The sequence below is a fragment of the Dipteris shenzhenensis genome, chromosome 1 (assembly GCF_047967505.1).
Source record: "Dipteris shenzhenensis isolate YYH24624 ecotype China chromosome 1, Dip_SZ_1.0, whole genome shotgun sequence".
Classification (NCBI taxonomy): Eukaryota; Viridiplantae; Streptophyta; class Polypodiopsida; order Gleicheniales; family Dipteridaceae; genus Dipteris; species Dipteris shenzhenensis.
The window spans coordinates 29,218,847-29,242,643 of NC_141596.1; the positions used below are offsets into that span (position 1 = coordinate 29,218,847).

General features: G+C 47.6%; 1 protein-coding gene across 1 annotated transcript in view; it reads right to left on the bottom strand.

The window, feature by feature from the left end:
* LOC147905666 (membrane magnesium transporter-like) overlaps window positions 1–22,356 on the bottom strand; it is a 38,930-nt gene extending 16,574 nt beyond the window's left edge. The window contains exons 1-3 of the mRNA XM_087381185.1: window positions 22,114–22,356; window positions 21,312–21,364; window positions 21,078–21,178 (exon numbers count right to left, since the gene is read on the bottom strand). Of these exons, the coding sequence (XP_087237311.1) occupies window positions 21,078–21,178; window positions 21,312–21,364; window positions 22,114–22,186 (227 nt within the window). The 5' untranslated portion in view covers window positions 22,187–22,356. The remainder of the gene's footprint in view (window positions 1–21,077; window positions 21,179–21,311; window positions 21,365–22,113) is intronic.
* Window positions 22,357–23,797: the final 1,441 nt, after the last annotated feature.

A 23,797-nucleotide genomic window follows, 5' to 3' on the forward strand; every position in this document is an offset into this window, starting at 1 on the left:
ACAGCTCCGGTATGGCTGTCTCAGATTCAGCTCCTCATGCATCTGACAATGAGCAAGCTACAGCCAACTTTGTGGAGCACGACTATGCCTTCTTGTCTTGCATTTCAAACTCTCAGTTGGCTGCTCGGGATAGTATAGCCACTTGTAATGATGACACTTATGCTTTTCTAACATGCAGTTATGATTCTTCCAAGGATGCATCAGCTTTCAGTGTCAATGAGACACATAATACATGGTATTTTGACAGCGGTGCCTCAAAGCATATCACTTCCAAGAAGTGTCTCTTCACATCTCTGCATCCACCACCTGTTGGTAAAAAGGTCACATGTGCCAACAACTCCTCCTATTCAGTCCGTGGTACAGGAGAAGTTGAACTTACAGCCATTGATGGCTCAACACTCAGAATTTCTCATGTCTTGTATGTGCCTGGTATCACAAAAAATCTACTTTCAGTGTCCACTCTTAACAGAGCTGGATTTCAGGTCATTTTTGAAGATGACAAGTGTGCAGTCCATGATAGAGAGCATGACTATGCCTTGAGATTGTCTGGCACTTTGTTGCGTGGTCTTTTTCAGCTTGACATGTATGAGAAAAGACCAGCACATGCTCTTGCAGTTTCCACTCCTACTGCTGCTATGCAGAATGCGGAGTTATGGCATGCGAGATATGGACACATGCATTATGGCAGCTTGATGACGCTTCAAAAACATGCCATGGTTGATGCATTGCCTCCTCTTGAAACACCTCCTCCACATGCTTGTGAAGGGAGCATTCTTAGTAAAATGCACAGATCTCCTTTTAAGAAGGATGGATCAGTTAAAGCTGTTCGAAAATTACAGCTTATACATAGTGATGTCTGTGGTCCCATGAGGACTCCATCATTGGGTGGTCATCTTTACTTTGTCACTTTTATAGATGACTACTCCAACTACACTTGGGTTTCTCGGCTGAAACGCAAATCAGAAGTGTTTATGGTTTTCAAACACTTTGCAGCCATGGTTGAGAATGAATCCGGACTCAAGATACAGACATTACGCACAAATAGAGGAGGGGAGTACTTGTCTGCAGATTTTGATGCTTTTTTGAAAGACAAGGGCATTGTACATCAGCTTACAGTGAGGCTAACTCAGCAAAATGGCAAAGCTGAGAGAAAAAATCGTACTCTTATGGAGATTGATAGATGTATGCTAAAAAGCAAAAAACTGCCTCACAAATTTTGGCTTGAAGGTCTCATGTGTGCCAATTATGTTTTGAATCGGGCACCCACAAAAGCTTTGAAGTTTGGCAAGGGAGAAAGCCTTCTGTGGATCATTTCCATTGGATGCCTTGCATATGCTCATGTGCCCGTTGAGTTTCGGCATAAGTTGTCTGATAAGGCAATAAAATGCCTTGCATATGCTCATGTGCCCGTTGAGTTTCGGCATAAGTTGTCTGATAAGGCAATAAAATGCATTTTTGTTGGATACAGTGCAGAGAGCAAGGGCTACCGTCTCTACAATCCTGTCACACGCAAGATTATTGTCAATAGAGATGTAATATTTTCAAATTCAGCTCACACTCAAGCTGAATTTGATATGCCTTCTTCTTCCGGTGATGTCTTTGAGGGGTTACTACCCATTGCCTTGGGTTCCCCTACTAAATATCTAATGAAAATCAGAATTTTCAGATACCTCCACATGCTCCGATTCAGCCACAAGATGTCATACCACCTCCACAAGCCGTGGAAGAGGTTGTTCAGCAAGAAATTGCAGATATACATGCAGCAAAAACAGTCCCAAATTGGCTGTTACAAACTCTCAGGGAGAGTAAAATTGATGCTCCATTACCTGGCAGAACTCGGAGTGCAGTAAGGCATGGGGGAGGTGCTCTTTCAGTTGAATCAGCCTATGCAGGTACTCTTCTTGATGAGGAGGAACCTGAGACATTTGAAGAGGCACAGGATAATGTGCATTGGATGAATGCCATGCACGATGAGTTACAGTCCATTCAGAAAAATTAGACATGGGAAGTTGTCGATTTGCCACCAGGTAAAAATGCCATAGGTACACGGTGGGTTTTCAAAGTTAAAAGAAAGCCCGATGGTACCATTGACAGGTACAAGGCAAGGCTGGTCGCAAAAGGATATGCTCAGAAAAAGGGCATAGACTATGAGGAGACTTTTGCTCCTACATCCAGGATGACAACCATCCGGTCAATAATAGCAATGGCTGCAAATTTTTAGTGGAATGTTCATCAGTTAGACATAAAAACAGCCTTCCTTAATGGAGACTTGTTGGAAGAGGTTTATGTAAAACAACCTCCAGGCTTTGAAATTTCAAGAAATGCACTTCAGGTATGCAAGCTCAATAAAGCTTTGTATGGGCTGAAACAAGCCCCACGTGCATGATATGCAAAGATTCATGCCTTTCTGACCAGCAAGGGGCTGCACAACAGTCCAACTGAAAGCACCCTCTACATCAAGAAGGATGGGGGGGATATTTTAGTCATCATTCTTTATGTAGATGACTTACTGCTCACAGGGTCAAATGAAGATAATATTGCAGATTTTAAAGCTGAATTGCAGACCACTTTTGACATGTCAGATTTGGGGCTGCTACACTTTTATTTGGGGATCCAGTTCACTCAAGAGCAAAGTGGCATCGGTATGTCTCAATCCAAGTATGTGCAAAAACTCTTGGACAGATTCAACATGCAGGATTGTAAGCCCATAGCTACTCCCATGGAGCCGGGGCTGAAGCCTACAATGCATGAAGCAGGTGAATCATTTGATGTCACACTCTACAGTCAGGCTGTTGGATGCCTCATTTATCTCTGCAATACACGACCTGATATTCAGTTTGCAGTTTCTCAGGTGAGCAGATATATGCACAGCCCAAAGACTATGCATTGGCAGGCTGTAAAACGCATCTTCCGTTATTTACAAGGTACCAAGTCTTTTGGCTTGATGTTTCCCGGGGGGGTTGACTTGCAGATGCATGCCTACGATGACTCAGATTGGGCTGGAGATTATGACACTAGGCAGTCCACAAGTGGCAATTGTTTCTTTTTGGGTAAGAGCAAGAAACAATCTACAGTGGCTACCTCTTCATGTGAAGCTGAGTACAGGGCAGCTTTCACAGCGACAGTTGAATGTGTTTGGCTGCGTCGTTTATTTGCTGATCTTCATCTTTCATTGGAGGGTCCTTCTCCAATTCTCACTGATAGTCAAAGTGCTATTGTAGTGGCAAAGAATCTTGTGTTTCATGCTCGTACGAAGCACATTGAGGTTCACTATCACTACGTCAGAGAGAAGTTGCATGCAAGAGAGATCAACATGACCTATGTGTCAACACATGACAATGTTGCAGACATTTTCACCAAAGCACTTCCACGTGAAAAGTTTGAGGCATTTCGCAGTGCCCTGAACTTCTCTCCTTTTGGTGATTGATCATTTCCTTGTACATAACATTGGCACTGCATGGGGGTGTTAGAATTATTGCTATAATTTAGCAGTGACCAATGTAATGTAATAAGTAGGTTAGGGGCACTTTTCCCTCACTTGAAGGTTTTTCCCCCTAACCACAGTTAGTTCACTAACTATGGTTAGTGAAGGATAAGGTTTTGTCACTTAGACAAAACCTATCACTCCATTCAGTTGTATCTCTCTCATCTATTTGCAACTATCTTTTCAGCTCTCTCTCACTCTTGCCTCTTGCTCTCACCTTTGCTCTCTCCCCTTCTCACAGGCCTAGCATACCTGTAAGGCCTGGCTCAGGAGTCCATTTCTAGCCACATTTAAAACATAAGTTGGCCTTCTTTCTGCTGTCCATTATTGCCCGTGTATGCTGTTTTATCTCAGCCTGCTCATTTCCAGCAGTAGGCTTGCTTCCAGGCTTGGCATCAGGATACCTATAAGGCCTGGCATATGGCATCTTACTACCCGAGACAGTAGGATAGGAAAGTGAGGAAATGGTGCTGCTGCAAATGTCTTGTCAGTCCACTCACCAACTTAGGCTTCGACTCACCGTCATACCCCATAGCATGCGAGCTGTCCATGGCATTTCTGTGCTTGCTAGCATATTTAGGCTCGAATACTTCTACAAGCTGAGCTGCCCTCTCAATTGTTTGAGGGTTATGTGCCTTCACATCTGCAACGAGAGAAGAATATAACCCATGGATGAAACGCAACAGCTTTCCCTTTTCAGATACGTCCTGCACAAACAGGGAAAGCCTCCAAAAGCGCTGCAAGTACTCTTGGATCGTACCAGTCTGTGACAAGGCATAAAATTCAGCCAATTATTGATCCAATACAAGTGGAGATACAAAATGTAGTGACCATCAATTCTTTGAAACCCCTCCAAGTGGTTGGTCTCTAAGGCGAATCCCTCATGTATCGCCACCATGTGTGGGCATAGTCCTGCATATGCATACCTGCAAAAATGATGCGCTCCTCCTCAGACTTGGGGTAGAAGCGAAAATAGTCTTTCAACTTCGTGAGCCACTCCTCCAACTCATTGGGAGTGCGAGTGTCCCCTTTAAACTTATGCACTGTGAGTTTGTCCATGATATTCTTGGCTGTGTGTAACCTCCAGAAGTGCGGGCATCATCACGCTTGAGGTTCACATAATCGGAGAAGGGCATCTCAAGTTTAATGGCCTCAGGTAGGGCCCTATATGAACACAAAGAATCTGCCAACATGTCATCAAAACTGGCTTGCTGCCCACCACCAACTCCCTGTAGCATAGAAGCTGCTGCCATCTAATGCACTGGCTACGTCTGGCTATATGTGCTCGCTGGCGGAGCGATAGGTACATGAACCCCGGGCTAGGTCTCTCTGCCAAATGCATCTCTCCAAAATGATGGCATACCAAAGGGCTGAGAAGAGGACTGACCTCTCTCCCAGGGGTGTGGGCTGCCATATAAACCCAAGCCAGCTCCAGGTATACTCCTTGGTGCAATGAAAGAAGCACTAGCCGGATGCACACCAACGAACCAGCCCAAAAGAGACGGCTCAGCCTGCATAGATGCAGAAAGATGAGAGCCAAAAAATGGCCTGACATCCTGCAAGAAGGTGCTCTGTGGCACAAAAAATGCATCATCTATGTCCAAAGAATCCCCAAGCTAGGGTACATGCAATGGTCCAAAAGACTGATGCTCATAGGCACGATGGGCATATGCCATAAAACCCCTGCGTGGAGCAGACAAAACATCCTGACTGTCTGAATGGTCCCCTTGCTGGGGTGTGGGCTGCTTACCCTATCCTCTAGAAGCATTCAAGAACATCCTAATTGTCTGAATGGTCCCTTTGCTGGGGTGCGGGCTGCTTAATTCCTCTTGAAGCATTCAGAAAAAAGAGTCTCCTATTCTCCTTCAAACCTATGATTTTACCACGCTTTACACAAAGATCGAGCTGGAAGACCTGAAGTTTAGAATAAAAAAGCTAGTGGCTGAAGTTTTCAAGCCGAGATTTGACAAAGATAGATGCAAAGTGCTAAAAGTTGAGAAAACAGCCTTATGCTTTGACTTTTTGTGGCTAAAAAATAAAGATCATGACATAGGTTCTAAAAGTTGAGAAAACAGCCTTATGCTTTGACTTTTTGTGGCTAAAAAATAAAGATCATGACATAGGTTCTAAAAAGAAAAGATACACAAAGGTAGTAAGTGTAGAAGATGTTGGCTTTTGGATAGATTTTCTTTTAGATAACCTTTACATCACAATAGGTGATTCTTTGTTTCAACAAATTATAGGAATCTTCATGGGCACTAATTGTGCCGTCTTTTTAGCAAACTTTTATCTTTTCACTTATGAATTTGAGTTTATGCAACATCTTATTTCTAGCAATACCTGCCCTATCATTTTACATAAGCTTAGCCAAGTTCGGCGTTTTATAGATGATTTATTTGCACTAGATGTTCCTAACTTTCAAGACTTTATGTACAAAGACGCTAGTGCTTTTGAAGAAAGAATCTATCCTCGTGACTCTTGTGAACTGAACTACACTTCAAGAGGGGATTCTTGTGTTTTCTTAGATCTTAGACTTTCTCAATCTACCATAGGATTAGAGGTTGATATATACGATAAACATGAACAACCTGAATATAGTGGTTTACACATTATAAAAATGCCTTACATTGACTCAAACATTTCTAATTTGGCAAAGTATGAAGTCATTTCTTCCCAATTCCATAGATTTTCCCGCCTTTGTATAACTAAGGAGTCTTTTATCACTCAATGTAGTAATTTGATCACTTTACTATTACACAAGAGGTATAATCCAAGGAAAATAATGAAAAAAGTACACACAATCTTAGATATGAAATCTTTTATCTATGGTGTATCGGCCTTAGGTATGTTTAAAATGATTGAACATAAGCTGAAAACAAAAAGCGAGAAGCTGAATAGCCCGTTTTTCTTTCAGTTTCAAAAGAGAGTTTGTTTGAGTATGCTTGTGCTTTCTAAGTTAGAAATGTATTTTTGCCTCTTTGTAGGAAACGATACATAAGTGTAAAGGGCCATTTCGCTTATAATGTTTTAAATAAGAGTGAGAGAGAGAGAGAGAGAGAGAGATTCCAATTTTTTGGATAAACTTGTTTCTTGACTTGCTTGTTTATTTTTGCTTAGTCACCTGCGTCCTTTCTTCTTTATTTCTTGTTTTCTTTCTCTTTTGTTTATTTGACGTATATTAGTAAGCACTGGGTTTGCCCAAGAGACTCTGCGGATCTTTAGAAACCCAGTATAGCTGCTTATGCTTGGGCACTGATGACGACATAAGTATTGCTTTGCTTGCTAAGTATGTCTTCCTTTTGTTTTTCATAAAAGTTTTTGTTTACCTCTTTTTTCTTCTCTTTCATTCTCTTTTATTTTCTGTGTAGATTTTTTATCTTTAGAACAACAAAAAATCTAAATTTGTATGATTGGACTTATTCTAGTCTTACAAAGGTATCTGCTTACCCTTATCCTGCATAGCAATGGCAGATGTGATCTGCTGACCAATCTGCTGTCCCATCTGGACAAGAGACGTATCCTGCATAGCCATGGCTATGGTAAGCTGCTGGCTGAACTCCTGTCCTATCAAGCAGAAAGCACCCTGGAGCATAGAGGAAAGGGCATCCTGAAACTGCGTCTGTGCGACCTGCACTTCCCGAGATGCAGAAAAGAGAGGCTAAGTGGAAGGAACCTCTGCACCAATCTCAACCCCCTTCAAGTCGGCCCATAGGGCTGCATGGGCACACCCTACCAGCCAGCCAACTAGCTAACTAGCTAGTCAGCCAAGTTGGCTGGGAAAGTAGGCATATATGTTGGCAAGAACCTTCATGGGGTGGCTTTCAGTTTGGTGGTTTCCTATTAGTGATTATAGCTGGTCGGCTTAGTGCGATTGGGCCATGGAGTAACTTGTTGGTGATTGGCTCTCTGGTGTAGTAACCGTGTGCATGAGAGACAAGTGACAGCATAAGGCATGGCAACGAAACCTCTTGGAGGCTAGCTCCAAGAGGGTCGCATGGAAGGGCAATTCTCTGCTTCTACAAAGCTCGTGAAGGATGACACTGTTGAGTCTCTTTGTCTGGGCACCATCTAAGCTACTCTTGCTCATGAGAGTCGCTTTAAGCATGTTTCTCTCTAGCTAGTAGAGTCGTAAGAGCAGATGCTCAATAGGGTCCGTAGTAGTGTCGATCATCGTGATCCTTTTGCTTTGTATGCCAAAAAACTCAATAGAGGTGAGGCTGGTTGATCTCAAAGTCTGTCGTGATAAATAGACCTTTTTTGTTCTACATATGTTGTCGCTTCTCTTTTGGTCTGTTCATGCTCATCGTTTTTCATAAGTAACTACAATTGCATGCATGATTATTAGCTCCAATACCTAACAGTGGTATCAAAGCGGCGTCATAAGGACCTGTGGAAGTTTGGTTTTTTCAAAGGTTCGTTCTGTGAGGTTCTCAAGTTTTTCTCAGGCTTTTAGGTTCTCTTTAATCGATGACAAAGTTTTCACCGACAAGGACGTTCCTAGTCATGTGATCAGTGAGAGCGTAGAAGACTTTTCAGATTTTGGTCGAGACGTGCAAAGGATTTTGATCTGTTGTGAGTTCCTGGCAGAGTGGATCGATACCTTTGCACAAGGATGGACGCCTGGAGAATAATGCAACTATTGTGGCAATATGTACTTGTTGTGAGATTGCTGGATTTATAACAGTGGAGGGTTGGCAGAACAAATCGTGGACAATCTCTTGTTTCCAGTCTGTTCATGATCTTTGGAGAAGATTGAATTTGTGATGGGCCTTTTAAGAACTCTTGGCACATTTCAGAACTGCGTTGAAGCAGTTGTATTAGGTGGTCTCCGGGAGATCACGTTTTCAGGTGTGGAGGGTTATAGTTGGCTTCTTCTCATTTTTTTGGCCGACTGTTATAGTTCAATTGTTTCCTTCCCTTGTTCGTATTTCGAGGGAATGTTGGCCTTTCCATAGTTTAAAAGCTTTAAGGCATTGGATTGATCGTTGATGAGGCGCCATCGACTAAGTTACCGAAGTGGGTTGTGATGAACACGACTGGGCCTTTTGAGATCCTAAGCATGTTTTAGAATTGCCTGGTAGTGGCGATTGTTTGAAGGTGGCCGGACTCTGTTGTTGAGTTGACCACGTTTTAGATGTTCGGGATGTTTGTGCTCAATTCTTCTTCTAATATTGTCTGTGTCTTTCTCCTCATTCGGTTAAGGGGGGGATTGTTGGCAAGAACCTTCATGGGGTGGCTTTCGGTTTGGTGGTTTCCTATTAGTGATTATGGCTGGTCGGCTCAGTGTGATTGGGCCATGGAGTAACTTGTTGGTGATTGGCTCTCTAGTGTAGTAACCGTGTGCATGAGAGACAAGTGGCAGCATATGGCATGGCAACGAAACCTCTTGGAGGCTGGCTCCAAGAGGGTCGCATGGAAGGGCGGTTCTCTGCTTCTACAAAGCTCATGAAGGATGACACTGTTGAGTCTCTTTGTGCGGGGCACCATCTGAGCTACTCTTGCTCATGAGAGTCGCTTTCAGCATGTTTCTCTCCAGCTAGTAGAGTCGTAAGAGCAGCTGCTCAATAGGGTCCGTAGTAGTGTCGATCATCGTGATCCTTTTGCTTTGTATGCCAAAAAACTCAGTAGAGGTGAGGCTGGTTGATCTCAGAGTCTGTCATGATAAATAGACCTTTTTTGTTCTACATATGTTGTCGCTTCTCTTTCAGTTCAAGATTCTGTTCATGCTCATCATTTTTCGTAAGTAACTACAATTGCATGCATGATTATTAGCTCCAATACCTAACAATATAAGGGGCCCTTGGCCCCTCTTTTGGCATTCAATCTCCAGCATCCGAGCAGCTCTCCATCCCCTTGGTCGTGCCGTCTTTGCAGCGTTGGAGGTCCAGCACAAGTGAGACCAAGAGCAGATACTTCTCTAGCATCAGCAGTTTCTCATGACCTGGTCACACTTCCTCTCCCAATCAGCAGCTAGCATTGTAATTCCATCATCCGCTCAGGGGCCTTCCACCATAGAGCACAGTGTAGTGGACCACCCACAGCCAGTTCTTTATCTGCTCAGGAGTCTTCCATCTCCGAGCATAGTTCCATGGACTATTCTGCAGCAGTTCAGACATCGGCTTCTCTTGGGTCTACCAATTCAGGGGACCATTCAATTTCCCAAAACCCATTCGACTTAAGAACACTGACTGAATGATCCCCTCTGGTGTGAACCCCAAGAGAATAAGATACTGAAACTGGATGATCCCCATGGTTGGTAGACTCAAGAGGCTCATCATGTGTGCATGTTGACTGAGCTGAGATAGCCTCAGGGATGGAAGACCCCCGAATTGAGGAACTGTATGCAGCTATTATGACAACTTATTTGGTTTAAAAAGCCATAATTGGCATAATTTGTTGCAGTTTAGGGTTATAATCGTCCAACAGCTTTACCATATCCAGTTTGTTCCTATGATCTTCCACCTAGGGAGAGCAGCCAGCTGGATCAGCTTATCAGGGGAGCATACAGTTTTCATAGTTATTTGTCATGAGTCCTCCTCCCTTGAAGACAGACCCATCAGCAGTTACAGTACATGAACTTCTTGGGTCCACCACCAAAGGGGGGTTGACTAGTTCCACAGTGAGTTATTTTGGGGCTTCGGCATAGGAGGACACCCCAGACTCAGCAGATAGGTGTGATGGGTTTCCACCCATCAGACCTTTTCATCAACTACAGTAAATTCCTATAGGTCTTCCCACCCTTGGAGCTTCATTGGCCACATCAGATTTAGAAAAGCTTATTCACATTTCACCTTCATCAAGAGTTTTCAGGACTAGTGAGCTCAATTTTCAGTCCCACTCGCCTTGAAGCTCAGCAAGAGGGGGCGTCTCAGGAGCCTGCCGGACTAGTTTTAGGCCTAGCAAGAGGGAGTACCCTCACAATTGGAGTAGTAGCAGGTAAACTATCAGCAGTACGGAGATTACGATTCCTCGGCAGATACTCAGTTCCCTCCACAGTTCCCCTTAATCACTTTTTTAGGGAGGCAGCAGTTGCACTACTTGTTAGTAGACAGATTGGCGATGCCTTACCATTATTGTGTCCTTCACTCCGGGAGGTTAGTCATACAGTTTCCTCTTCATCAGATCTTGAGCCACCAGCAATAGCAGTGACAAATGTCCTCACCGTCAGTTCCCTTGGTGTGGGCAGCAATTCAATCGATTCATCGGAGGTGTGCTCTTCAATTGGGTTCCTCTCTGTGTTCCTCCGAGAGGCATCATCAGCTTTACATAGTTTTTCAGTCTTTCGAGGAGCATCTATTCCTTCCATCTCAGTTATTTTGAGATGCCGCTATTTGATTCGAGGTGTTCTCAGCAATCCCGGACATCTCACAATCTTTTTAAGCAACATCCCAATTAGTACATTTGTAATGAAGGGGGGTGAAAGGGCCAATTTAGAGGCCCTTTAGAGTCCTTTTAGGTGGAAAATGTGGAGGGACTATATAAGTCCCCATCCACCCCTTATTGTACACTTTTGATGTGACCTCTAATCCTATCTACTCCCACTTCCTTCCTCCTAGGTGTAGCCTACCCTCTCTTCCCCAATCTCTGTGTGTGTGTGTGTGTGTGTGTGTGTGTGTCTCTCTCTCTCCCCCCCCCCCTTGTTTGCCATCTTTAGCCCTTCACCAAATCTGCCCCTTCTCCTTCATTACATTGGTATCAAAGCGCTTTCTTGGGCCTGGTTCACAAACGCCCTGCCCACAGCCACAGATGAACTAAGCCAGAAGCTTCACGCTGTCATCCCAATACTCATCCATGAAAAGAGTGCCAAATCTCTATTATCGGAGGGCTAGCCCATAAGGCAAACCGTAGTTTTGAAGGGAGCATTGGCGCTCTCAAGCACTATTCCAAAAGCTACGAAAGGAACAGGCATCCATCATCGCTTTAGTGGAGCATCTCTCCTAGGCACATGCTGGCCTGAAAAAGATCAGTTCCGAAGCAGGCATGAAAGCTTGCATGTCAGAGATGCTCTTTCTCATCGTTGGTTTCGCACTAAGATTTGCTTCACCGCTTAAGCAAGAGAACCAGAAGCTTGATTTAGCTTATGGACGATAGAGCCTGTTGAAGATTTGGAACGAAAGGCTCCACACTAAAGCACTTTCGGAGTGTGTGCACCCAGAACTACTTCAATCCCTCGAGCTGCCAGTCCAAATAACGACGATGGAAGGTTGAAAGCTGTTGAAGAACGCACGTAATGAAGGTCAGCAAGGGGACCACTGAGACAATCACGATGTTTTTTCTACTCCACACAAGGGTTTTATGGCAGATGCCCACTGTGATTATGAGCAACGGTCTTCTGGACCGTTACATGTGTCCCAACATGGGCTTGGATGATGCATTCTCTCTGCCACAGAGCACCTTCTTGCAAGATGTCAGTCCATCTTTTGGCTCACAATTTTCTGCATCCATGCAGGCTGAGCTGTCTCTTTTAAGCCGACCTGTTGGTATGCATCTAGTTAGTGCTCCTTTCACCGCACCAGCAAATATGCCTGGAGCTAGTTTTGGTTCATATGGCAGCCCACACCCTTGGGAGAGAGGTCCATCCTCTTCTCAGCCCTTTGGCATGCCATCATTTAGGAGAGATGCATTTGGCAAAGAGACCCAGACAGGAGTTCATGCACCTATAGCTCCGCCAGTGAGCACATACAACCAGACGCAACCGTGCATTAGATGGCAACAACTACTATGCAACAGGGGGTTAGTGGTGGGCAACAAGCCACTTTTGATGAAATGCTGGCAGATTCCTTGCGTTTATATAAGGCCCTACCTGAAGCCTATCAAACTTGAGATGTCTTTCTCCAATTATGTGAACCTCAAGCGTGATGATGCCCGCACTTCTGGAGGTTACGCACACCGGAATTTTGCAGCCAAGGATGTCAAGGACAAACTCACAGTGCATAAGTTCAAGGGGACACTCGCACACCTAATGAGCTGGAGGAGTGGCTTACGAAGCTGGAAGATTATTTCCGCTTCTACCCAAAGCAGGATGAGGACCGCATAATCTTTGCAGGTATGCACATGCAGGACTATGCACATACTTGGTGGCGTTATATGAGGGCCTCACCTCAGAGGCCAGCCACATGGAAGGAGTTCAAGGAGTTGATGATTACTACCTTCGTATCCCCTCTCATCTTGGATCAGTACTTGGCTAAATTCTATGCATTGTCGCAGACTGGTACATTCCAAGAGTACTTGCAGCACTTTTGGAGGCTTTCCTTGTTTGTACAGGACGTATCTAAGAAAGCGAAGTTGCTGCGTTTCATCCAAGGATTGAGTCTTTCCCTAGCTACAGATGTGAAGGCACATAACCCTCCAACAATTGAGCGTGCAGCCCAATTGGCAGAGGTATTTGAGCCTAAATATGCCAACAAGTATAAGATGCCAGTGGGCACCATACAAGAATGCAAATGAGGCTGAGAAGAAGCCTAAGGTGACTGATTGGAATGATAGGAAATCTTTTGCAGCACCTTTTCCATAGTTTCCTACTCTTTCAGGGAGTAAGATGCCCTATGCTAAGCCATACACGCCATCAGATGCCAAGCCAGGAACCAAGCCTACTGCTGGAAATGAAATGAAAAATCAGCAATTCAGCAGTATACCAAGGCCATAATGGACAGCAGGAAGAAAGCAAACTTGTGCTTTAAGTGTGGCAAGAAATGGACCCCTGAGCATCGGGATGTGTGTAAGATGCGGAACACTGGTTCAGCCAAGCTTAGCATGATCATTGAACTCTCTAATGATGAGGATTTAGTTGATGCCACAGAGTACTTGGATGCCTCTCATGATCAGATGGCAAGAGCACATGATTCGGACAACGCTCCTGACACTAGAGCCATGAAGGGAACTGATTTTCCTTTTAATCTGGGTGGTGCTACTGATCATGATGTTCATGCTATGCAATCACTTGACGTTCAGCACACTCGTGGCATGCGAGGTCGTAGGCCTACATCTTTTCTTGTGGAGCATCAGGTTGCTATACCTTTTCATGCACGTGAGGATGCTAGTGGTAATGCTCCTATGGACGAGAAGGAGATCTATTGGATGCTATCTCTTTTCATGCCTTGATTGATGCCAAACGTGCTGAAACTACCAGATTGAAAGGGATGATTAATGGCAGGACTGCACGTGTTGGTGGGCAGCGGTAGCACTCACAGTTTTATTAATTGCAAAACCTTACAGAAGGTGGGACTGGTTGCTAGTGAGATAGATCATGGGCTGAGAGTAGAGGTGGCAAATGGACAGCATATGATCAGGGCCCAATAGATGTTGTCCTGGTCTGTGATTGGTTGAATCATTGGGCAAAATCGTGCATCTCACTAAATCTGCCATGGCGATCTAAGACCATCTGACCCTCGAGCTGCTCCTGCGAGCCTCCCCTCCCCTCCCGCAACCTCTACCTCCCCCTAACTCCTCCTCGCCTCGACCACCCCCGCCCCCCTGCCTCTCCGCCCTCACCCCCCCTCACCCGCCGCCTCACCTCGCCGCTGCCGCTGCGCCCCCCTCGCCTTCCGCTCTCACCCCCCCTCGTCCCCCTCCACTCTCACCCCTCGCCTCTCCGCTCCCTCACCCCCTCGCCCCTCCGCCTCACCCCGTCTCACGCCGCCCCCCCTCGCTACGCCTCACCCCCCCTCTCGCCGCTCCGCCTCACCCCCCCGCCCCCTCGCTCCACCCACCCCGCCGCCCCCCCCTCGCTCCACCCGCCCCACCGTCCCACTCTGCTCCTCCCCCGCCCCACCGCTTCACCCCCCCCGCCCCCTCACCACACCGCCCCCGCCCCTCCCGCCCTTCCGCTCCACCCCCACCCTTTCACCCCGCCCTTCCGCCCCCGCCCCTCCCACCCTTTCGCTCCGCCCCGCCCCTTCCATCTCGCCCTTCCACCCCGCCCCCTCCCGCCCTTCCGCCCGCCCTGCCTCTCCCCCGCTCCCTCCTCCTCACCTCACCCGCTCTCCGTCCTCACTCCCCCACCCCGCGCCACCTCCGCCTCCCGGCCTCCCGCCCCGTTTCCTCCGCCCTCCGCCCTCCTTCCTCCCCGCTTTCCGCCTCCGCACCCGTCTTCTTCACACCCAGGCTCCACTCTCCCACATCTATCCCCCCCTTTTTTTGGGTGCAGCCTCTTCTTCATCGGAAGCCTCGCAGTTTGTCTTGGCGGTATGGCGGCTCCCTGCCCGGAACCGGAGGCCCAGTCGGACCCTCCCTCTCCAGATGCCTACCGCGTCATCCTGACAGAGCAACAATCGTCTCGGGTTCAGGAGGTTGCCAATGACTTTGCCCTTACCTCTGTTTATGGCAGAGTCATTGGACATTCCCCCTCCAGATCAGCCATCGGGGACTAGCTCCTAGTCCACTCTCATGCTAGAGGACGGCCATATTGAGGAGGTGGCCCTTATGGGAAGGGGCATCTTCTGGCTCAAACTCTCCAATGCGAAAGCTGCGAGCAACCTGATTGCTGGTTCCCCCACGTCGGTGGATGGAAAGATTATTATGATAGTCCCGTGGTACCGTGGATTCAACGCAGTGGATTTTTGGGACTCTTTCATCTTCGCGACTGGGGGTAGGGACAGTTGGAGAGACCCGTCCTTCCGGCGTTGGCACGGGAGCTTGGACTTCTCGTGGGGCTTCCGCAGGGAAGGAGGCAGACTCCTGGAGAGGCTGGATAGATTTTATGTCAGTGATTGGGCCATCAGCAGAGGCGGTCAGGCGGGTATAGTTCCAAGGACGACACTTTCCGACCATGCGCCTGTGCTCTTATCATTAGACTCGGCAGTTCAGGCCCTTCCCCCCCGTTCATGCTGGATTCCCGACTCCATCTTCTCGAGGGTGGACGTGCGCAGTAGTATATGCAGTCTTTGGGACAGAGATTGGGGCGAGTGCGTGGATCTGGTTGATTCGGTGGTGCAGGCTTTGCAAGAGTCCAGCCAGATTTGCCAGCTCGCAGTCCTACAGGTTCGACAGGAGTGGTGGGGCAAAGAGCGAGCTCTTCGGAGGGACCTCGCCTCCATTCAGCGGCTCCAGCAGGCATCCCCGGGCTCGGAGGAGCTTCGGATCCAGGCCCTTCGAGCCAGAGCCCTTCTTGAGGAGACCCTCCAGCGCCGCTCAGAGTTTTCCTATCACGCCTCTCTCTCCTTCTGGGCTCGGAAGGGTGACCGGATGTGCAGGGAGTTCTTCAGGACGCATGGCCAGAGAGCAGCAGGTGATCAGCTTCGGAGTCTCAGGACAACGGAGGGGCACATCGTTACGGATCCGGGTGAGGTCTTGGGGTTGGCTACCGACTTCTACAGGACTCTTTTCCAACAGGAGTCGCTTGCCCCTCGCACTCGACGCTCCCGTGAGGAGGTGTGGAGGCACATTCCTTCCCTGGTCCAGCCCAGCATGCAGGCGACGTTGGCACCGTTCACTACGGACGAGATGTTGGAGGCCTTGATGGCCATCGACGGGCAGAAATGCCCGGGCGAGGATGGGCTATCCCGGGCATTCTTCACCTCCTTCTGGGATCAGATCCATCAGCCCCTCCTAGCAGCTCTTCAGAGGATTTTCAGCAGCGGTTATATGCTAGAGAGCCTCTCCTCGGGACTGATTTGCCTCATCCCGAAGGGAGGAGATAGACATGAGATCCGTCAGTGGCACCCGATCACCCTCCTTACCACTGCCTACAAAATCCTTGCCAAGATGATCAGCGCCAAAGTTCGGCCTCTACTTCCAGACCTCATTCATGACACTCAGACAGGCTTTATCCAGGATCGCAGTATCCTGGATAATGTCTTCACCTTCTCAGAGGCGGCGGAGTGGGCTCAGCACAGTGGGTCACACCTAGCCATCCTACTTCTCGACTTTGAGAAGGCCTACGACCGAGTGGACTGGTCCTTTCTGGAGGGGACTCTGGAGCGACTAGGTTTCCCAACAGGATGGATTCATGGTATTTCAGCGTTGTACAGGACAGCTTCTAGCAGGGTCATCATTGGCGGCAGGATGGGTGAGCGTTTTCGTCTGGAGAGATCAGTGCGTCAGGGCTGCCCCCTTGCTCCTTACCTGTTTCTCTTCTTCGCTAAGGCTATGACATACTACCTTCGGGCGAGGTCTACTGGGATCAGGGGTGTTCGCCTTCCACTCCGGGAGGACACGGAGCTCTTGGACTCAGAGTACGCGGATGACACAGCACTGTATGTCCAGGATGATGAGATGATGCTGGAGAGGTGAGGATGGCCCTAGAGGTCTTCTGTTCGGCTGCCGGTGCGAAAATCAACTGGAACAAATCAGTTGGCTTTCTCACAGACCCCGGGGCGTGCTCTCAGTGGGGGAGGTTTTTGGGTTTCAGGTGGATTCCGCGGGGACAGACAACTAGATATCTCGGTTTTCAGGTCGGCCTGGATATCACGCCAGCTTAGCAGTTTCTCCCGGTGCTAGATTCCATCCGACGGAAGCTGGCTTTCTGGAGCACTGCTAAGCTCTCCCTTGCAGGTCGTGCCCTAGTAGTCAACCAGGTCCTCCTAGCCACGGCTTGGTATGTGGCTTCCTGTTGGTGTTTCTCGAGATCCAGCGTGGCACAGCTTAGGAGGTTGGTTCGGAACTTCCTTTGGTCCGGGGAGGATGGCCTCAGAGATACCAGAGCCAGGGTTGCTTGGCAGACAGTCATTCTTCCATAGGCTGAGGGTGGCCTGGGGGTCATCGATCCAGAGCTTCAGAGTCAGGCCTTGTTAGGCAAGCTAGTCATCCGCGGTTTGACCCCGGGGGAGCAAACGTGGAAGATGTTACTTCAGTAGGGGGTCGGTTCTTGTGTCCCGTGCCGAGGTGGAGAGTGGCTTCCGTCCCTCAGGTGGATCTTCACTTCCGCCCCGCTCACTCAGCCCCGCTCCCCACTCGTTCGTAGCCTCCTCATGGTTTGGAGGCGGCTCCGCCTCAATCTCATTCAGTCCCCTCCTAGCTGTCAGGAGGAGATCGATCGCCAGCCGCTTATCTGGAACGATCAGGTCAGAGATGCCGAGGGCCTTCAGTTGGGGGAGAGATCACACATCAGGTGGGACGGCTGGATGCGGGGGCCAGCCCGGTCCCTTCGAGTTTGGAGGGACACGTACAGACATTTGGAGACGGCTGATCTTGCAGACGCAACTGGAGGTGCCCGGGGAGCCCAGGCGAGACGTACGGAGATCGACGGCGCGATTCCAGCTAATTGGTTGGTTCCACCTGAGCTTCAGATCCTCATGCCTGGTGATGACCGTTGGCTGGGACAGTTCACCCCCCGTGGCATCCCACTGGTGGTCGCAGGGCGGATGGACGACTCCTCTATTTCCTTCTTCGCGGTTATGGGGGATGGACGACTCAGGAGAGAGGATGTGCTCATCGACCCCCTACTCCCATGGCAGAGGGTTCGGGTCGTAGGCCTCGTGGGGAAGGTTTGGCGGACCGATCCTAGCATAGAGCAGGATCAGCTGCAGCTTTAGCGACTCTGGCTCTGGGAGGGGCGGGCCTTGTCAGAGCTTGATTGGGACCCAGGAGAGTGGAGATGGCCAGAGATTGTGACAAGTCAGGGGCCGACCTCTTTCTTTGCCTACAGCACGACATTGGGCAGGTGTGTTCTCGGGAGGATGCAGAGCCGCCCTCCCACCCAGCGGCCCAGTAGGTATGCACAGCGTATTTCCAGGTTCTTTTTGCAGGCCTTCTGGAAGGCCTTGTGGGAGAGCTGGCGGCCGCAGAAGATCTCCTACTTCCTGTGGCTTCTTGCCCACAAAGGTCTTCCAGTGGGGAGCTGGTTGCGGCAGATAGGCCAGGACGGACGTTGTCAGATCTGTCATGAGGATGAGGAGTCACCAAAACACTGCCTATGGAGTTGCACTCACGCCCAAGAAGTGTGGAGGTGGACTTTCGGGATCCTTACTCGCGCTGCACCGGAGCTAAAATTGATCACTTGGGGCGCGTTCTGCTGGTGCAGCACCGCACCTGGTTTTCATCACTTATTCGAGGCATGTCAGCAGGACCCCACATTCCTTATCACACAGGGGACGTGGGGGCCACTCGAGAGTATCCCGCAGCACCTGGCAGAGGCTGACACAGGAGCTCAGGAGAGGCAGCCAGTCTGGGAGATTATTAGCAACATCGCAGGATGGCACATTTGGACCTCGCGGCGCTGCGCGCAGATCCTCGGTGGCACCTCCTTATCGACTGCCCAGATCATGACTGACATCTGAAGTGAGATTATACATACCCTCAGAGGCCAGTGGGACTAGATACAGGGGGACTCCCGGGCCGGTCGGGAGAAGCGGAGGCGTTTCCTCCGGGTTTGGGACACACAGGGCCTCTTCTTCGAGCAGGCTTCGCAGGGCCTCCAGTGGCGCTACGCACCACCTCTCTGGCTGTTCATTCACACTCGCCTTATCCCTCCGTGAGAGAGAGCTCTATTTTGTTACCTTTTTGGGCTGCGTCCGATTTGTGAACGCAGCCCGTCAGCTGCAATGCTGACCTCTTGTATCTTGTTTTCGAAGTAATATAATTAGCACTGTTTTTTCGGCCAAAAAAAAAAATCATTGGGCAAAATCAGCATGGACCTAAATGCTTTGTCACTCAGCTTGGTCCACACGGTAGATCTGTAACATTGCATAATACTGCAACCCCTAAATTGCAGGTCATTTCAGCAAGGCAGCTGGCCAGATAGCTCAGGAGGGAGTGTGCCATCTATGCGTGTGTCAGTATCTAAGGATAGATGACCTATTGGATGAACTCATTCACTAAGATTGATTTGAGGTCACACTACCATCAAACCAGAATGAAACAAGGAGATGAGCACAAGACAACCTTCGCACACAGAGAGGTTTATATGAGTTCAAAGTGAAGCCTTTTGAATTGACCAATGCACCAGCTACTTCCCAGGCACTCATGAACAAGATTTTGCAGCCCCTTCTTTACAAATGTGTGTTGGCATTTTTTGATGACATCCTCGTTTACAGCAAGGATAAGCAGGAACACATCAGTCATGTCAAGCAAGTGCTGGAACTTATGAGGTTGGATTAGCTTTATTCTAAAGCCAGCAAGTGCACTTTCATGGCAAGAGAGGTTGAGTATCTTGGTCGTATTGTAAGCAGGGATGGAATTCGGGTGGATCCAGCCAAGGTCAAATGCATAAGGGAGTGGCCAAAGCCACAAACCTCTCTTGATCGTATTGTAAGCAGGGATGGAATTCGGGTGGATCCAGCCAAGGTCAAATGCATAAGGAAGTGGCCAAAGCCACAAAATCCCACCCAACTCAGAGGCTTTTTGGGTCTTCCTTCTTTTCACAGGAGATTTATTGAACGTTTTGCCAAGAGGGCAGCCCCTCGCACTAACTTGTTGAAAAAGGATGCTTTCAAGTGGTCACAAGAAGCACAACTCAGTTTTGAGAATCTCAAAGACGCCTTGAGTAACGCACAAGTACTTGTATGCCCGGATTTTTCACGGTCCTTCATTGTAGAGATAGATGCAAGTGGCAAAGGCCTGGGGGCTGTTCTGAGACAAAAGCATGGAGTTATAGCTTTCAAGAGTAGAAAATTTGAGGCCAAGGAATTGTACTATCATGTTTATAATCAGGAAATGTTGGCTATCCAACATGCTTTCAAGAAATGGCACCACTACCTGTGCGGTGGACATCCTCCTTGATTAGAGGAATGCTTATCAATCCCCGTCATCTCTCACTCCCATTGGGACAAAGCTACAATTTTCATAGCTCCACATCACTTAGGTTTTTCGAGAGGCATTTAGATCCACAATTCCACATTCCAGGAGGGTGACAAGGCTTCACGGCAGAGCAATTCGGGTCGCCAAGGCAAAGCGTTGCGGGGTCTCCACCTAGTAACAAGTTACAAAAGAGGGGAATGTCACATGCACCAGTGCCAGGCACAGGTGGCAATTACAACTAGCTGCACACTCACCATCTCGCAGCACCCCAACACAACATATTTACAAGGTTTTAAGGCCCCAAAGAGCAGCACCAAGTGAAGAAGTGGGTTGGGAGAGGCGCCTTTTATAGGCAGCCTCAACCCCTTTCAAGTCAGCCCATAGGGCACGAGCCAGCCAACAAGCTGGTCGACCAATTGGTCCACCCCTTATAAGGAGCCCCTTGGCCCCTCTTTTGGCATTCAATCTCCAGCCTCCAACCAGCTCTCCAGCCCCTTGTATAGCCCTCAGCCCACTCCAGTCCGCGCCGTACAGCAGCAGAAATCAGCCGTACCAATTGCGATCCAAGGAGAGGGTGACCAACAGCATATTTCAGACCGGGGTTGGCCAGTGTATGGTCGAGGTCTCATGTTCTGTTTCAGCAGCATAGCTCCATGTCCCTCAGTCGCAGTCAGGGGAGTTTTCTCATCTCAGCTCAGCTTTGTAGGCCTATTTGGCACTCATGCAGTACTCAAGGCATTTATGCCATCAGTACAAATAAAGCAGTATATTATAGTTAGGAAGATCTCTGGTGTCTATCATGCTTGAGTTCTCCATTTACATTTCATCTATTTTCCGCATAGCAAGTCCCCACATTTTACAAAACAGAAGGCCGAATCAGATTACAAGCACAAGCATGCGGAATGAATCTTTTGCAAACCTGTTTTCTTCTGAATCAGGTAATATTGGAAGGAAACGCCCTGGAACTCTCAAAGCAGCCCAAAAGCATAACGCAAGGCTAAAAACAATCTCAACGAGCACCTGCATGCAAATGAAATCTATCGGTTTTCTGCAGTTATGTACTCAAAATATAAATTTCCTATCTCGATTCTTGCAGAATTCTTATTTAATGTAAACCACACGAGACCTGCTTTCTAAACCTGCATCAAAATACCTGAAAAGGAGGCCGCACAAACTCTTCTTCCCTGACCTTCAAAATGCCACGATCTGCAAGTTTCAAACCATACATTAAACACGGATCATTCTTAGCCTAGAGACGTGCCCCAAAACTAACATCAGCACCCAAGTAGAACTAGCCGCAGGAGGAGGAAACTGAAGTCCACCCCAGCGAAATAAACCCATATAATAGAGAAGAGACCTACACGACTAACTTGGCTGTTAATGTATTCCATCAATACACTAGTCATGACTCGCAAGTTGCAACTAAAGCATTACAAATCTATAAATCTGCATGCTGACTTATTTATCTAGGCAGGCATTACATGATCACAACTTGACGCAGTCCAACTAGCGATGCCATGCAGTAAAGGGTGGCTTTTGCACATCTTAAAAAAAGCAGAGTGTTGTGTGTATGAAACTGCTTCCGAGATGGGACAAGTGTACAAACATGCACGATGTTTGTCATGTATCTGTTCGAATCACATCAACTTGGGCTCTTACCATTTAAGTAAAATATTTTCAAACCGAATGGGGTTGCTTGAACAGGCGGAAGGTCTTCAAGTGAGAGACTAGATGAGAAGTCATGCAACGGAGTAAGGATAGAGTGTACATCGCAAGCTCAGTGGTAGAAATGAAAACCTTGAAGATATGATCCCGCGTTTGACTATCGCAGAGGTACGCAAAAACCCAAGATTGTAGTTACAGAGCTACCCAAAAAAAAAATGAGGGAAGGGATCGCAGGAGCGGTGCCGGATTTCAACACAACAGTGCTTTCCGTTGACGGGGAGAATGCTTACAATGTATGGTGGAGAAGGCAGCGTGACCAAGGACCACCAAACCGAGCAGGCCTATCAAGAAATCGATCCCCATCACTGCTCGGATGTCTTGTTTTTTAGAGCCCTTTAGGCAATATGAGCTTGAAATTCAAGGAAAGCTTCTTCGATAATTTGTAGGATAGTGTCATAAATCTCTCTTGAAATTCTTCAGAGCATATACTCTGCCTATGACTATTCTATGATTGAACTTTGCATAACATAGGCTCTAAAACATCTTTCGTTCCGTGTTTTTTCCCCCTCCAAAGGGTCTTAGGGATCTAGTGGATTTTTGGGAGGTGGGTTGGGAAAGTTGGACAAGTTGACCGGGTTAGTGGGGGATTAAGGTCCAGTCTTGAGTTAATGGTATAGTTAGGAATGTTTGACCCGATTAGTAACTTTCCTATATTGTAATTTTCTTATAGCAAGTTTCATGCCCAAATTTAGCAAGTTTCTTGCCCATTTTTCACTTTATGTGTTAAAGGAATGATGATCACTCTAGTTACTAGGCATAACTGGCTATGGCGTCCATCCCAACACATCCCTCTCTTGCCTTTCCTCCTCCTCCTTCTCCCCTCTTCTTCGACTCCACCTCCAACGCAGAACCCAAGTTCTCTTGCACTGATTCGCCTCAATGCTTTGCTTTCTCTCTTTCCAAGCTTAATCCATCACATTCACCATCGTAACTTTCTGCAATCCATCGCAATCGTTGTGTGTTTATGTCAACATTCATTTTGAGCGATTCATCGCAATTGTTTTTCCTTGTTTACCAAATCAATTTCTGATCAAGTGTAGTGGCGAGGATGAACTCTTGACGCTGTCGTTTTTTGTGTGGCAACAGGCTCTCCGACAAAAGAAGTCAAGCTCGTTTCCCTCATTGTACAATTACTAATACGATAATGCTCGCAACCCCTTTGCACGAACAATTGTGTCCACCAATGTAGAGTAAAAAAGAAAAGAAACCACTAGCATCCGATCATACACTTAAATGGTCCGGCAAAAAGATCTGCAAGCCTTGTAAAACTTGTCTGACTATCTATTATCTGCTCTATGGGACTCCAAAGATCATACTTGCATCCTTCTCTTCACTTCATGGGAACATCTGCGTCCTCTGCTTGTTTTGCTTTCCACCTTGTTTTCTCTTCTGCCCTTCTACTTTCCACAACTCCCATAGACACAAGCTCTTCTTACCTATGTGGAGAGTGCGGTTATCTTCGTGTCCTTATTCCTAACATCACTAGTTTTTGGCAGTTTGTAAATTATTCCGACCCCTCTAATCTCACAAGATACTCACATCGATGTCTTCACAAAGGTTGCTCAGAATTTCAAAATTCAACTTCAACCCGAACAAGACCGGCCCTAGATACGATGATAATTCTAGATACGATGATAATTGAACTGGCGAATGAGGTACGTGACCTAGACATTTCAAAATCTTCAATGCACACAGTGGATTGACTCTCAAGCGAAATCACAGCCCTATTTCTTCCCCTACTATGGTAAAAGATTATGGATGCATTATTGTCGGCTATAGAGCGAATACCATGCAGTTGTTTAAGACATGACAATTGGAGCACAATGGGTATCGATGGTGAACTTCAGCCAACCATACCTTCAGTCTGGAATTGTAATCGTGGTAAAGGCTAGTGGGCAAGAACCTGCATATTCA